The sequence below is a fragment of the Prosopis cineraria genome, unplaced genomic scaffold (assembly GCF_029017545.1).
Source record: "Prosopis cineraria cultivar Desert tree isolate PC_DT_omini unplaced genomic scaffold, ASM2901754v1 PC1287, whole genome shotgun sequence".
NCBI classification, from domain to species: Eukaryota; Viridiplantae; Streptophyta; class Magnoliopsida; order Fabales; family Fabaceae; genus Prosopis; species Prosopis cineraria.
Window position 1 is genome coordinate 1 of NW_026556612.1, and position 16,368 is coordinate 16,368.

General features: G+C 33.5%; 2 protein-coding genes across 3 annotated transcripts; both read right to left on the minus strand.

The window, feature by feature from the left end:
- Positions 1–1,687: 1,687 nt before the first annotated feature.
- Positions 1,688–6,285, minus strand: LOC129299759 (uncharacterized). 2 transcript variants are annotated; one of them, XM_054938225.1, is made up of 2 exons: positions 6,009–6,285; positions 1,688–4,688 (listed from the first exon to the last, which is right to left on the minus strand). In XM_054938225.1, the coding sequence occupies exon 2, from the start codon at positions 4,653–4,655 to the stop codon at positions 1,842–1,844; it is 2,814 nt and encodes a 937-aa protein (XP_054794200.1). In that variant the 5' UTR covers positions 4,656–4,688; positions 6,009–6,285; the 3' UTR covers positions 1,688–1,841. The 2 variants fall into 2 exon arrangements, with proteins under 2 accessions (XP_054794200.1, XP_054794201.1); XM_054938226.1 differs by lacking the exon at positions 6,009–6,285 and adding an exon at positions 5,898–5,959.
- A 4,287-nt stretch (positions 6,286–10,572) lies between these two features.
- Positions 10,573–14,349, minus strand: LOC129299758 (uncharacterized). The gene is made up of 2 exons (XM_054938224.1): positions 14,071–14,349; positions 10,573–11,850 (listed from the first exon to the last, which is right to left on the minus strand). The coding sequence occupies exon 2, from the start codon at positions 11,847–11,849 to the stop codon at positions 11,046–11,048; it is 804 nt and encodes a 267-aa protein (XP_054794199.1). The 5' UTR covers position 11,850; positions 14,071–14,349; the 3' UTR covers positions 10,573–11,045.
- Between the last annotated feature and the right edge of the window lie 2,019 nt (positions 14,350–16,368).

A 16,368-nucleotide genomic window follows, 5' to 3' on the forward strand; every position in this document is an offset into this window, starting at 1 on the left:
GACATATAATGAATATCAACAATGGTATGCCTATCCTTTACAAGATACTTATTGGCCAAAAGAGCTATTGGTATGGTTATGAAAAGCAAACAATATAAGTACACAAGCCATCAACAGTCTATAAGCATACTTATTGTGACAATTATGATCGTCGTTATCTCCAGTTGAGTATGCTAATCATAAGCAATATGAGCATGAAGGCTAATGCCAACATGAGTATGTTGAGCAATGACAATATGAGCATCTTAATAGCCATTAAACATGATTGTGTTTATCAATATGAGGATGGTACCATTGCCATGCTAACTTCAGGAGGACATAGACCAAATTAGTTAAATTAGATCGCTTTTTAGCAAGAACAAGTTGTTATTTTGAGAAGCTTAGGAAGATTGTGGTGAAAGTTAAGAAAAAAAACATATGAGATTAGAGGATGATCAACAAATTGAGGAAGGAAACAAATGGAAGAAACAAGCATCAAGCGACCCACACCAATGGCAAAAGCCCTTCCTTACTAGTTGAAGATTCTCCAAACAATTATCAAGTTATTCATTATACACAAGTACAAGTGGCTCCTTCTTAAATTGTTTCTAATAAGGAGTAATCTCATCATGCTATAGCTATTCCTTGTCTACAAGCTACATCTTCCTAGGTCACTTCATTGCTTAATGGTCAAATCCAGCAATACTCTGTCTATTAGAAAAGTTTTTTAGAGATTCTGTATGGTCGAACTACTCACTCTTGCCAAAGTTTGTTTTTTTTTTTTTGCTACCTAACTTATTGGAATGGATTCTTAGATACTCACCTACATCAAGTTGCTTGCTCATACCAGAGCTTGCTTTTTCAATATCTCACATGTTAGAAAGGGTTTTCAATTCGAGCATTCCACTAAAATTTATCCTACCCTTCCTTCTTGGATTTGTGCCTTAATTTTAACTCATCAGGACCAGTTCTTCAAGTAAAGGAGAAATGGTGTAATATGAGATAAAATATAATGATATTAGAATTATCCAATAAGAATATTTAAATAAGGATATTAATCTATTAGATTAACTTTAATTATATATCTATTATGATCTTAGATATCAGTATCTTTAATATTTAATTTAAATTTAGGATATGATATTTAAATTTAAATTATTATTATTTTATTATTTTTAGATCTCTATAATAGAGTTTAATTTTATTTGTATTCAATTTTAAGTATTATTGAATAAGAGTTTTTAAAAATTTCGGCCTTCCCCATCCTCTTTTTACTCTCCTCCTTTCTCTTTATCTTTCTTTCCTCTCTTCTTCTTGTTTTACATCAATAATATTTCAAAATATCTTTTTTTACTATTTAAAAATAAATTATTTATACATATTTTTAATAGTCATTAGATTTTGATTATTTGGAGGGATGAGATTTCAGATTTGGATGTCGAGGGATGCTGAGGATTTGGCCGCTGGGAGGATCCGGATCCGGATCCGTTCCTCTGGTCTGCAGGTAAAAACCCAGACAGAGAGAGCATCAAGCAAAGACTGTTGGAGAGAGAAACACATCTTCCCTGTAGTTTGGCGCCAAATTATGTTGATGCATGATTACATACTCTCCGTGACAGCATCTAATTTTTGTCAAATCACACCTATTATTAACTACGCATCTATATCCTCCATTTCTCCAGGAATGTATCTGATGCAGATTAAGACGAACTGCAAATGAGTCAACTTTATATTCAGAGCTTCTGTACAAAACCAAAGGCAAATCTCATTGGCAAAAGCCGTTAACTGTGCTGTGCCATCACAAAGCTTAGGTTTATTTTTCTCACTTCTTTACATGACAAGTTAGAAACTGTTTATCACAATCAACCGATAGTCTTTACAACAGGCTTTCTCTCTTGGAGAGAGATTATAGTTTCAAAGGCACCAACCAATGCCTTAACCTTGCTCTTCCGAATTTCAGCCAGCTTATTCGCAGTCTCTTCAATTACATTATTGAACAATTCGTGCGCATCTCGCTTGCCTCGTGAACCTTGACGTCTCAAAACAACCTTCTCTGGACCAGTTTGAGTGCCCATTCTATCAATACCATTCTCATATCTTCTTTTAAAACTTCTCCTTAGGCTTTCAGACTTGACCATTGCATTCTCACCCAATCCTGTTGCTCTCCGAAATTTAAGCCTCCTTGGAGAGGTTATCTCAGATTGAAGTTCAACCAATTTTCCCCTTCTGAAATTTATTGCTGATATTTGGCTACCCTTGTCCTCAGAAGATACAATCCCAACCTTTTGGGGCTTGCCTATATCCTTCGCTTCCAAAGGCTCTCCATTTTTCATGAGTTCACTGTCAAGGTTTACAAAAGAAGTATCCTCTTTGCCTTCACTAGTTGTATATTCAGATTCCTCTTTATCTTCTTGGAATGAGGATGAAAATTTTGGGGGTGATGTTGACTGAGTGGAAAAGTCAACACCGTAAACTGCATCTCGATCTGTCTGCAAACTTTTGTTTCCACCTTCCATCTTGATGACATACAAAGTCTTTTCCTCAACCTCATCATTGCCAGGTTCCTTGTGTTCATATTTTCTGGTCTTCAATTGATTCTTTAGATGAGATGCAATTTTGAGGCTCTTGTGCTTTCTAGCATTAACACTTACAACTCGACTAGTAAGAGAGGATTTGGAGGGCAATAAAGCACTAGAAGGAGTCGTCAATTTTCTTGCAGCTACTTTCAAGGAGGCTGCATGCTTTTCCATCTTGAGCTTACTGTTGCTTTGGCCACTAGAACCTTCGGAAGGATTCATAGAAGATACGAAATTTGTTGTGATAGAGTTTGGCTTCAAAGAAGCCACATGCTTTCCAGGTAATTTCATTTGTCTGGCTTTTAAAGGGGTTGGTTTTGATGAAGTTCCTGCCATGGAATTTGATGTTGACGAAGCTTCAACATTCTTAACAGTTGATTTTGGGGATGTCACTGCCTTCTTGACAATTGATTTTGATGAAATTCCGACCTTAGCAGTTGACTTTGATGATGTTACCACTTTAGCAATTGATTTCGTTGATGTTACCACTTTAGCAGTTGATTTCATTGATGTTTCCTCCTTCATAGCAGTTGATTTTGATGAAGTTTCCACCTTCTTAGCAGTTGATTTTGATGCAGCTTCCAACTTCTTAATTGATTTTGATGAAGCTTCCAACTTCTTAGCAGGTGACTTTGGTGAAGCTTCCACCTTCTTAGCAGGTGACTTTGGCGAAGCTCCTGCCTTATTAGGAGTTGATTTTGATGAAGCTCCTGCCTTCTTAGGAGTTGATTTTGATGAAGTTCCTGCCTTCTTAGGAGTTGATTTTGACGAAGCTCCTGCCTTCTTAACGGTTGATTTTGATGAAGCATCCTCCTTCTGAGCAACTGATTTTGACAAAGCTTCCACTGGCTCTGCAGTTGGTTTTGATGCAATCTCCACAAACTCCCCGCATGATTTTGATGAACTTCCCACAAGCTTCACACTCGATATTGATGAAGTTCCCAGTGGCTCCATAACCGAATCTGATGAAGTCACCATTGGCTCCACAGTTAGTGCTGATGAAGTTCCCATTGGCTCCATAGTTAATATTGATGAAGTTCCCCCTGGCTCCATAATTGATTCTGATGAAGTTGCCATGGGTTCCAGAGCTAATATTCCTGAAGTTCCCACGGGCTCCATAATTGATTCTGATGAAGTCACCATTGGTTCCACAGTTAATATTGATGAAGTTCCCACTGGCTCCATAATTGATTCTGACGAAGTCACCATTGGCTCCACAGTTAATACTGAAGAAGTTTCCACCAGTTCCCCAATTAATTTTGATGAAGTTTCCATCAGCTCTGGAGTTGATTTTGATGAAATCTCCATTGGCTCCACAATTGATATTGATGAAACTCCCACCGGATCCATAATCGATTCTAAGGAAGTGTCCAATGGTTCAATAGATGATTTTAAAGAGGCTTCTACCGGCTGCTCTGCTACTAATTTTGAAGTTTCTACAGGCTGCACAATTGATTCTGATGAATTTCTCACTGGTTTTGATGAAGATTCTACTGGCTCTGAAGCCGGTCTTAATGAAGTTCCTACCAGCTTTGCAGAAATTGATGAGTTCCCTTGTCTGATAATTTTGGGAAGATCGGCTGAATGGGATTTTTTATGAATTATTGTTTTCAACTTGACCGCTGATGTTCTCTTCCTTGTTAATGGAACTTCATTCCTTCCTTGTTTCTGGCTCTCAGGTAATTTTGTTGGCATTTCCCTCTCGTTGGTGTCAAAGGTATTGGAAATCTTGGGCTCAGAATTAACTGATCCTCTGAGATTCACCACTGATGCCTTCGTTGGTGGCTTGGAACCAATGGATGCTCTACGGTCGGTTACATACGTCTTTGCCCCATTGACATCGGCCTCAGAACTTTGATCAAGTGGTAATCTTTGAACTCTGCTGGCCACAAAATGTTTTTCCTTCACTTCAAAAGCATGCTTCCAGCCATATTTACAAAAATCATGACAAGAGCCAATGGAAGCTCTGCGATAACGAGGAATAACTACATCTTCAATGTTTCCAGAAATAGCTTTAGCAATGGAGTTCCTTCTTAATTTAACCGCAGATGAATCAATTACTTCTTGAGCTACTAGTAAATCAGCACTCTCCTCAGCCATCAGATGGCAGGTAAAGATTTAGGGCAAACAATCCTGAAACTCAAAAACAGAAAAATTTTAAACGGAGTGAAGGAATGATACAGGATAGAAAATTAGGTAATTGACGGATTCAAATAGTAAAGACAAAAAGAAAGGAAATATCAAAGTTTTCTCGATTTAGGGGAAACGATGTTCGAATCTTGAGCATAATAATCAATTATCTCGTGATTTGAGTCTTAAGATCGGTGTCTCTTATGGTAGAAAAGTTTAAATACTAACTCAGCACAAAATGCTGCGGAAAGAACTACAGGAAACTCTTGCAAGCTATCATCCATATGAAATATGGCATCATGAGAATTTCTTCACTTTCCCGCCTTGTTTAATCATTCTCACATGAAAGCACTCATGCAACTAGAACAGGTAATAAGGCCACAAAAAATATAAAAGGAATGAAATCAGGAACATCCAAAGGAACAATAAAGAACGCCCCCCAGCGCTTATTAAAAAAAAAAGGACGTCCTCCATCAAATTATCTAGTTTCACAATAATAATTACATGCTACAAGAAACAACAATCTTATGTTTTGCAGACGCCTGTGACAGCACCATGTGAATCATGATTGTTCATTTCTAATCTTTTAACCAACCCTTGATAGAAAGAAAGGCACAAAGAATCCAAAGATCAGGTAATAGATAATCAGATGAAATAAATGAAGTAGAAATGTGAAAAATTTGATTTGTAATATGTCAATTAAAGTCTAGCAGATTACCAGCTTCTACTTGGCCAAAAATAATAATAATAATAATAAAGACTACCAGCTTCTTGATGAGAGGAAATCAAATGCTACAGAACATTCAAATAACACAAAACAAGGGTGTAGAAAAAAATCATTACATCGGAATTAAAGCAGAAGAAATGAGAATACTACCATGCCATGATAAGAAAATAATGGAAATCCGTATTCTGCACAAAACCACACCATCATAACAGCTACAAGCGCAATAATCAAGTAATAACCATCTCAGAAGACAACTTCAATCCAAGAAAAGAACAAACAAACGGATACATATGAAACACACCTAAAGAAACCAAACCGGCGCAACAGAAATGAAACTCAAGGAACACGAGAACCAGAAAACACTCCCAATGAACCCATACAGGTACAACAGAAATGAAACTTAATGAATATGACAATCCAATCTTAATAGCGGCAAAATTGGACCACCCAACGAAAACGAGAACATAAGCAAAATTACAATTTACCGCCAGCCCATTTGAATATCGCAGAGAGAAAGAGGAACCCAGGAAATAGTTGTAGTGAAAATGGTTTTCATAGTTGTTAATTTCGGATATCGAGGGGTAAAAATAGTATACCTTTTAATAGTCACAGTTCATAGAAAGCCTGTATAATCAGAAACCGAGGAAGAAACAGAATAACACAGCTTTTAACGCTTGGTTTTCTGTGAAGGATTGGGTCAGATAGATAGATAGAAGAGAAAGTTGAAGACTGAAAGCAACTGTGTCTAGTGCCTTCTTCGTTCTTTCCTCGGCTACCCTTACAAAGTCTGCGTTTTATCAATTTATGGTGTAAATGGAGTCAATTCGAACTCTGCCTTATTTGTTATTGAATCCAAAGAGAGGGATGAAGAGAATGAAGACGATAAATCAAGGAAATGTAAAGAGAAGAAATGAAAAATAGTCGAATTTATTGCGCAAATTATTGATTTTCTTTTCTCGCCAAGAAAATTTAATTGGTGAATTTGGTCATCTGGACTTTAGGGGATGGATGAAAATCGTTTTCTAAAACATAATTAATATACAATAAGAAAAACTTTTATTGCTATGAAATTCGCGCTTTTGATAATTAAGGAAATTAATTATTTTATATTCATTTATTTGTGTTTGCGATTCATCATTCAATCTATAAAATTCAATATTATGCGCCTTTCAAATCGTCATGCACATGATTCTTTATTTTCAAATGGCTCTCAATTCTCATCATCGTATTAAAGTACACCAAATGATAATCCATTGACCCTGGTTCGAGGTAAAAAGATTATTATAATATCTTCATTATTTTTTTGGCCTGTTAATATCTTCACTATAGCATTTACAAAAATAGTATAAATAATACACCCTCCATCTTAAATTATAAAATATTTTTAAAATAATTTTTTTATTTTAAAATATATGAGATTTTGAGTACATTAAAGTTTCATTAAATGATCTAATTTTAATATTATTTTTCTCCCTCTATAATTAATTTTTATTATTTTTCTATGAATATTTTAAAAAATTTATATTTTTATTTTAAAAAATTAAAACTGTTAAATATATTTAATGAGATTCATGAAGGAGTATATTTGAGGGGATAACATGATTTGAACAAAACAAAGGACCAGCCAGTATGGTACTAGCATATATAATTGTACGAAAAAAAAAAAGCAAAAGAAAATAAAAACTAAGCAAAATAAATAATTTTTAAAAAATAACTAATAATGACAATTAGTAGGTTGACAAATTCCAAACTGACAAAGTAGAAAAAAAAATAGAAAAGACATGGCTTACCTAGCCCATTGATTCGGAAGAATTCAGTAAAAAGACGATAACAGGTCATTACAAGTTTACAAATATTCATTTACCGCTCCCAGTTAATCACAATTTTGCAGTACTTTATTTAATTAAACATTTGGAAGATTCTCAAGGAAATCATTCAGATATTTTTCCAAGTTTTGTAGCCATTTTAAATTTTTAACGCGGAGTAGTACTGAGTTGGCGTCAATTTTTTTCTTTTTTTGGGTCAGGCATCAAATCTTTACTATTAAATAAATTTCACATGTAATTAAAACTCTAAATACATCAATTCCGAAGAAATAGTACTAGCAGTAAAGAAGTGTTTTGACTAATTAAGAGAGGAAGAGCAGTTGAGAATAAAGATAAATTTTGCGGCACTACATTTAAATATTCAAGCAAGCAGATGCAGTAGGTGACAATAATTTAAGGTTAACGAGGCAGACTCAGATTGTGTCGGTCACGTTATGCCATTACTAATTTTTTAGGGTTATCTCTTAAACCTAGATTAGTTAACCTTTGTTTATTAGTTGTTAGATCTAATTGTCTTTTTCTGGAGTTTCAAAGAATATTCTATTCCCACAATCACCAGCAGCGTCCGAGTGACTCGTGGCCCTCGTCGTCAATGTCATTCATCGAATTCCACGTTCTTTTCTTATAGAACCAAAACGTTTGAACGTGTGTTTAGTTTCTTGTTCGAAATCACTAAAATTATAAAAGCACACAATTAGTTTTTTCCCCAACGTATCTCCACAGTTTTGAGATTAATCCCTTGAAAATTCTAAATGCTATTTAAAAGGTTATAATTACTTGTTTATATCAAGATCATAATTTTAGTGATTTTAATGTAAAATTTAACATACTCTTGATCAATTTTTGAATTATTTTATTGCAATTTTACACACATGCTGCAAATTAAACAAGGACTGAAGTTCATGTTAAAAAGACAAATAAATACAAGCAAACGAAACATTGGCAGACCGCAGTTGTGTACTTTCTATACAATGAATTAATTAGTTTTTTAATAATTGAATGTCTTTTAGACATGCTCAGTGGGATGGCCTTCATGGCAATTCATTGATATTAACATAAGATATAAATTATATAACAAGTCATACCATAGATAACCGGTAGATAATTATAAATTATTTTTCAGATTTAATATAATACATGATGTGATGCCGGGTAAATTCACCTTTTAATTTATTAATGTCATTGTAACTAAGCTGGATAGCACAAGCATCAACACATATACTTCATCATAATTTAAAAGACAATAATGCAAATTAAAAAATTGAATGCACGATAAATCGAGCTCGCATGCCTTCAAGCATCAAACAAAATTGTGGATGGAGCAGTCAAGGAGACTAGACAAAATTTATACACATGGAGAGAGAGGGAGGAAGGAGAGCTGGATGAACAATAATATTAATATATGCTCTCAAAAATAAAAAAATATTTTTTAAAGAGTTGGATGTTAAAAAATATAAAAAAATTTTAATCTTTTAAGTATAATCATTATTTTTTTTTAAAAAAGAAGAAGTGTCCCTATTGATGAATAACTTTATTTTTATTATAGAATATTTAATAAAGGTAAATATAAAAAGATAGGATTAATTAAAAAGTAGGTAACTACTTTATTGAGAGATGAAATTCAATTAAAAATACCTTATATTTTTAAAAGTAAGTAATCTCCTTGGATTCTCTCTCGATCTTCAAGCAAAAGATCTAGAATGCTCTTTTCAGTGCCAAAAAAAAAAAAGGAATTAATGCTCTTTTTTAATAATGTAGTTTTTAATGTTAGAGGCGCAAGGGGCGGTGTGGAAATTTAATCGAATTAAACTGGATGATGAAAGTGGAAAATGACAATTACGAAATACCCGAAATCAGGAAACTGAGTAGGTGGGAGAACTCAAGTCAATGAGGGTGGCCATCCAACAATGGAAAATTGTTTCTTAGATTCTAAGAAAACTTACATAGTAAGTAATAAATCAACCTTCTTGTTCCCATTCAAGTATTTTGGTATACAAAAAGGTTAGATTGGGTCACGTAAGATGCCATACAACTTTCATATATATATATATATATATATATTCATTCATTCTCAAATAAGCAAGGTGAAAGAATTTTGATTCTATCCATTCCGAAGAGCAAGAATATATGTGGTGCCTGAGCAGAGGGGGGAAAATAAAAAAATGAGTTTATATTTATATATTTATAAAGTACTACTATATTATGAGTAATTGCAAATTAGGAATGTGTCTATTATTTTCTCCTTGTTAGGTCACAGCTCTAGAACTATAAGCCGCGACGACATCTAGAAGGCTGCTGATTTTCTTTTCAGCGGGACAAATAAATGGAAAAAGAAATGATTCATCAGAGGTGAAATGAAAGTATGAAACAATCAACTTGTGTGACGTCTGGGCAAAGCTAGAATGGGGGAGTAGAAGATTCGATGGACCAAGGAACGAGATTTGAGCGGAACCGTTGTTACCTTTCCCGTATTTTGACCATAATAGATGGAAAGTCAAATGTATGCGTTCGAATTCTGAATCATAGGATTCAGGAATGAAGATTCAGCCTCTTCAACACCACCTTTTGCTGTCAATCACTTCTTCAATTAGCCCACTGAAGGAGACAACTTCCCCTTAACGCTGGAATTCTGATCTTTACCAAAATTCTTGTACGAGGTTCGCTGTTGGGGGATGAAAAGGTAAGTGGAGGAAATTAACGTTTGCTTTGATAGAATAAGGTTCCACAGAATATTCCGTTGAGATTTGAGACAGATTGCACTGCAAACGATTACAAATTGCAATCTTTGCCGTGCACAAAGTTTCATAGAAAGCGCGCACAAAGTTCAGTGAAAGCTATGCAATTAACAAATCATAAATAACGAGTATAGCTCGTCTCAAATTCTATATACAATAACAATATGGTGTATAATATTCACATTCTCGTTTAATATTAGGAAATCAAAATCGTCCCTCCAAGATGACTAGCATGCAGCATTTGTCCCAAATTTCAACATCTTACTTTTGTTTCTTTGCCATTTTTACTTGATCCAAAATCACTTGAAAACAAAATATTTACTCGCGTCAGAAATTATTTGTCCGTTGCAATTTGTCCGCTCTACCTGAAGTTGGGAATATCTTCCATAAATCATCCTCAGCTCCTCACGTAACCTTGTGTCTTTATGGATACTCGAAAATAAGATGGGCGAGAACTTCTCACTGGCATGAAATTACTAATGCAAGTAAAATTACTAGAAAAAACATTATGTGACCGGATATTTTTCCAACAATTTTGTCCATGTGATTTTTACAAGAAAATTTGATAACGAATATTTATGAACTTCAACAACATCAAGTGCCCCAATCAATTCTATATAACTATATTTCAAATAATAGAACTATAGTACCAAATGGGTTACACATCACAGGAACTTTTCAAGACTGCACAAACTATATCAGATGTGTTCTTCAGTAAAATATTGATTAAAAAAACAAAAGATAAAGCACAACACTTACAGCCAGGAAAAGGTACAATCAACCAATCATCCATTCATCACCACAATCCCTCCAGGGCCTTGAATAAACATCAATACCTCTAAGGCTAAAAATGGGAAAGACGACACCCGGTGAAGCTCCACCAGAGCTCCAAAAAGAGGCCGTGAAAGTCACCTGAAATTGAGTGGGACTGTATGGTGTATGCAGAGAGAAATAAAGCAGCTTGATAAAGGTAAAGTCGGCAAATTACAAAGCAGAAGATCTAGGATCAAGACGGCAATTAGGTGAGGCAGACTTCTATTCATAATGATTGCAGATATATCACCTCGCAATCTCATGTGATGATTTCCCTGACAAGCCAATCCAGACTAGGATATGCGAAGTACAGGATGAGGAATGATGGGAGAGCAAACAGAACTGTAACAAGTATATACAGAGCCAAAATGGCTGCACTGGCTGGTATTGCATACAAGACGATAAGAAGAAATATAATGATCAGTGGGAACTTAGCAGTCAAGTGTACAAAGAAAACCAGTGACTTCCGAAGAGAAGTATGTAATCTTTCCAAACTGAGAAAACTACCAGCATCATTTTGATGTTGATTTGAACGTGATGGATCTGGATGGCGAACAAGTTGTCCCCTCCGAGGGTTCCCACGGATTAGTTGTCCTGCTGTTAAATGGTCTTTAACTGGCCAGTGTGATTGATGATCCCCACAGAAAGATGAATGTGATTTCATTCTATCACCATTCATGCCCTCAACCATCCAAAGAAGGAAGTAGTTCTTGCGAGGAAATCTGAGATTTCCCCGGTAAACCAAACGGAAAGATAAAAGGTTGCACCATGGGCATGAGATAAAAAGGGGAAGTTGAACGGGCAGAGTTGGAAATTTCACAACGGCCCATTGCAATCCTAGGATGCAGTTTTTACAAAGGGTGTGGCCACACCATAAAACATAGGGCACATTTTCAACAATATTAAAAGATTCCCAGCAAATGGGGCATTCGAGCCCTTCATCTCTGCTCACAACAGAAGACGTCTCATCATCAGAGCATTCTGAAACAGAGTGAGTTGGCTTTAGAGAATCATTTTTCAGTTTCACACTCCCAGCAATACAACTTGATGCGAAGTTCCACATCCTGATCACAAAAACAAAGCAGACGGCATTATTTGGACCTCAACACAATCATTAATGATAGACAACTGAGGTCCCCAAACATCAAACCTGAAACATTTGCAATAGGGAAATATGCATATAAAGTTACACCTAAAAGAAAAGAGTGACATAGCATTCGCCAAAACAATAGCTTCACCTTCAGACTGTTATGTAACACATTGTATAAACAGATTTGTTAATGGTTCCACCAAGAAGACAAAAAGAAAAAAAAAATTACAGTATTTTATGAGAAACTTCTGATAATGAAGCCCGATGCATCATAATTAACAATGACACATGGTGATAGATAATTATGGGTTTGCCCATAAACACATTTAACTAGGATAATATCATATCTCCAGCATCAAATCTCTATGCATCACAAAAATGGTTCATGAAAAAAACTGGAATTCAGGGATCATTCTAGGAAGTGGTTGGACTGTGTGTAAGGTATTGAGCACGCATCACATAACATCAACAAGTTGATGAAGTACAACCACCTAACCCCATATCTCATTTAGGTTATCAGTGAGAAATATGAATCATATCCTTAGCATACAAAATGACTCAAAACTGCTAAGTTACAATTGAAATTGCATCTTAGCAATAAAGACAAACGAAATTTGGCACCCAAACAGTACTTATGAAACAATTTTATATTAGTAAAACAGGGAAAAATGAATAAGATGCAAACAGTCCATCATAATTGTGGTTGCTTTGGTAATAACATAGTAGCAGCAGTGGCGGTGAACAATGCACTGGCATGGCAGCCGTAGAGTTGGTAGTAACGTGACAATAATGGTAATGGGAGTGATGATGGAGGCAAAGGTGGCAATAGAATTAGTGGTGGCAGCAACTGCCAAGGGATGTGTGCTACTGGCAATATAACAGAAATGGTAGCAACGATAATGAATAACGATAAAAAATAATTTTATTGAACAAAGTTATGCAGGATTTCTCATCATGTCTCAACCCTCTCTTGCCCTTCTTAGGTGGATGGAGTTACACGATAATATGCAGATAAAATGTTCGAAGTTAACCGTTTACAGAATATATTGCGCACACTGACACAGAATGAAAATCGATTCTATTAGTTGTCTTATCTACCCTTATGGCGCATCAAGCAAAGCCTAATAGATGAAAAGAACTAGGTACAAGAAGTTCAAACTTGAACTCCCACCCTCGGCCGCAAAGAAGAAATAAAAAAAGAATTCCAATTAAGGACCATGGAAGAGAAATAATTACCCGTGGGTCTCAAAAATTCTGAAAATTTGCAAGATTTCTAGACTAAACTGAAATAAAATGGGTGCTACAAAATTAACAAGTATTTGATTACTACCCAACTTTACTTATTAATTTCTTACTTGTACTTGTTAATTCCTTAATATTACTTATTAAATGGTTAACTAGTTAATTCTGTAATTCTATGATTTTAAGTACATTACTTATTAATTTGTCAACATAACTTGTCAGACTTGTGAATCCTTTACAAAGCTCGTTTACTAAATTTGATCAAAAAGCATCATGATTAGTTGTTTACTTTTTTACTTCAATTGTTAATTTACCAATTTATAAATTAACTGACTTTACCTCTCAATAATCATATTAATATAAGTTGTTAATTATCTAACTTTCACTTGTTAATTTATCAATATGAGTTGCAAGCAAATTACATAACTTAAAATAATCATACTAATTCAATCATTTTATCCTAAATGCATATTTTCAGCCACCCATTTTATCTCAGTTCAATCCAAAAATCCTGCTGCAAATTTGCAGATTTTTTTAGGACACACCGGTAAATATTTTTCTTTCATGGCCCTTACTCTCCCAAATAGAAAATAGAGAAAAATATTCCTTCGAAGTTCAACCTCTTCAACCTACATCGCAACCGCTGCTTCAGAAGTCTTGCCAAATATTAGGTCCGCAAACGAAACAAACAACCATCAATTGAATTCTACAATCTAATTGAATCCAAATTAAAGAAGAAGAAGAAGAAGAAGAAGAAGAGAATTCTAAACGTAAAAATCAAAACAGTGGAAGGATGACAGCAATCCCCCACGAAAATCCTAATCCGCAGAAAAGAACTCGATCCTCGGAATCCATGAATCATAAAATGAAAAACCGAGCAAGATAACTAAACGTTATGCAGAAGAGAAAATAAAGAAGCGGAGACGCAAAAAAGAAGAGGAAGAAGCCGTACCTTACAATGGAAGCGATTAAGCACCGTTTGAGAGAGTAAAAAAGAAAGCTAAGGAAACCCTCGACATGTCTCCATATGGCACTGCGAGTCGCGAGCTTCGGAGGGTGGAGGAAGGGTCAGAGAGTGAAACTGAGAAGAGTGAAGCGAAGAGCAAGAACGGAAGAATTGAAGGAAAGGAAGGCATATGATTGCAGATTGCAGTGATGGGGCATCGCTCCCCACTTCGGTTTAGGTTTGGGCGTTTGTACTCCACGTGGGGGCACAGATCCAGTGCAGAGTGCAAACAAATGGCAGCCACAGTGTGCTCCGTTCAATTTAACTCGCTTGATAACGACGTCGTTTTTTGCCCTAATTCTCGGTTCTTTTCAGCTTACTGCCTGTTTGGGTATCCAAATTAATCAATTTTAAAGACTAAAGTTATAGTTTTGTAAAAATATATTTAAATATTTATTTACATGTTAAAATTAATTATGAATTAAAAATTATATTTTTTTAATATATAAACACTTATTATGTATAACAAAATTAATTATAAATTTAAAATTATGATTTTTTTTAAATTATCTAAATACCTTTGGATTCATTTGGATTTTTATTAGAAAAAATTCATTATTAAAAAATTTGATTAACACAATTATGTTATATATATATAATTAATTTATAAAATTAATTAATAAGATTGGTTTTAATCAAAATTGAAAGACAAAATTGGAAAGCGAAATTGAAAATCCTGCAAAATTATGGTTTATATTCAAATACATGTTAAAATTAATTATAAATCTAAAATAATATTTTCTTTAAAATATTAAAATACCTATTATATATAAAAAAATTAATTATAAACTCAAAATTATGGTTTTATTATATATGCCAAAATTAATTATGAATTTAAAACTATAAGTATGCCATAACCTACTATTACTCTGATTTTTAATTTAACTTTTTAATTATACATTTTCAAAAATTTATCTAAAAACTATTTTACGAATTATACTTTTGAATTCATAATTAATTTTGATATATATAAATATATTTAAATATTTTTAAGAAAATTATAATTTTAAATTTATAATCAATTTTGTCTACATAATTGTTTGAATATTTTTAAAAAAATTATAATTTTAAGTTCATAATTAATTTTCACATATAAGTATCAACCATCTTATTGTGTCCATCCCTCTCTCTCTCACTGTAACATCCCAATTTAAATTTTAATAGTTAATTTGGGTTAATAGAAATTTGAAAAATATTTAGAGGTAAGTAAATTAGTAGAAAATGATTATTAAATCTAATTTAGGATATAATTCTAAATTAAAATAAAAAAAAAAAAAATTAATTAATTAAAAATAAATAAATAAAATATTATTAAATTATTATTATTATTATAAAAAGAAAGAAAGAGAAAAGGTATAAGAAAGAGGAAGAAAAGAAGGAAGAAAACGTGAGCGCTTTCGGTGCAATGATTATGTATACAATAATAAAAAAAAGGAGAAAGAGAAAAGAAGAAATAATAAAAAAAGATGTGGGATCCACTGAATTTTTATAAAAACTCACCCGTTTCCTTCATTTCTTCATTCTTTCCTTCGTGCGCGAGCTAAGGAAGAGTGAGCGTGAGTCGCCGGTGCTTGAGATCTGAGTTTTTAAGGTAAGAGTTTTTAATAGGATATTTAGGGTGTGATTTTAAGCTTTTCAAGACTAAGTAAGTGTTCTAAAAAATTTTCTTAGTCATCCTTCCTCTTTGGTTTCTGATTTTGTAGTGGTAAAAAATTTAGGATCTGAAAGAGAGATGAATTTATGTTGAATAAATATGATTTTTGAGGTTGTCAGTAGTATAATAATGTTCTAGAGTATAAATTTGTTGATGATCTTTGAATTTGTGGCTTATGGATCAAATTCTAAACTAGATCTGAAAATATATGTTGATTTATTGAGGTTTAAATGATTATTTGAGATGAGAAATGAATTATTATGGTTATAGGATTATGATTCTAAGCTAGAGACTCTTTGGGTATTTTAGATACGAATTTATTAAATAAAAAAAAAATTTTGATGATAGAAATTAGTTTAGAAGTTGATTTTTAGATTATTAATGTTTATTGATAATTAAAAGAGGATTTAAAAATTTTACTTAATAGTATTAACTATAGATTTGTATTAAGATTGAGATTATGAATTATGTTATATTTTTAATTCTATTATTAGAATTATTTTATTAGTTTCAAAAATTGAAACTAATATATATAAATATTATGTTATTTGTAGATTGTATTACTGGTGAAGATTGTGATGAGAGAGAAA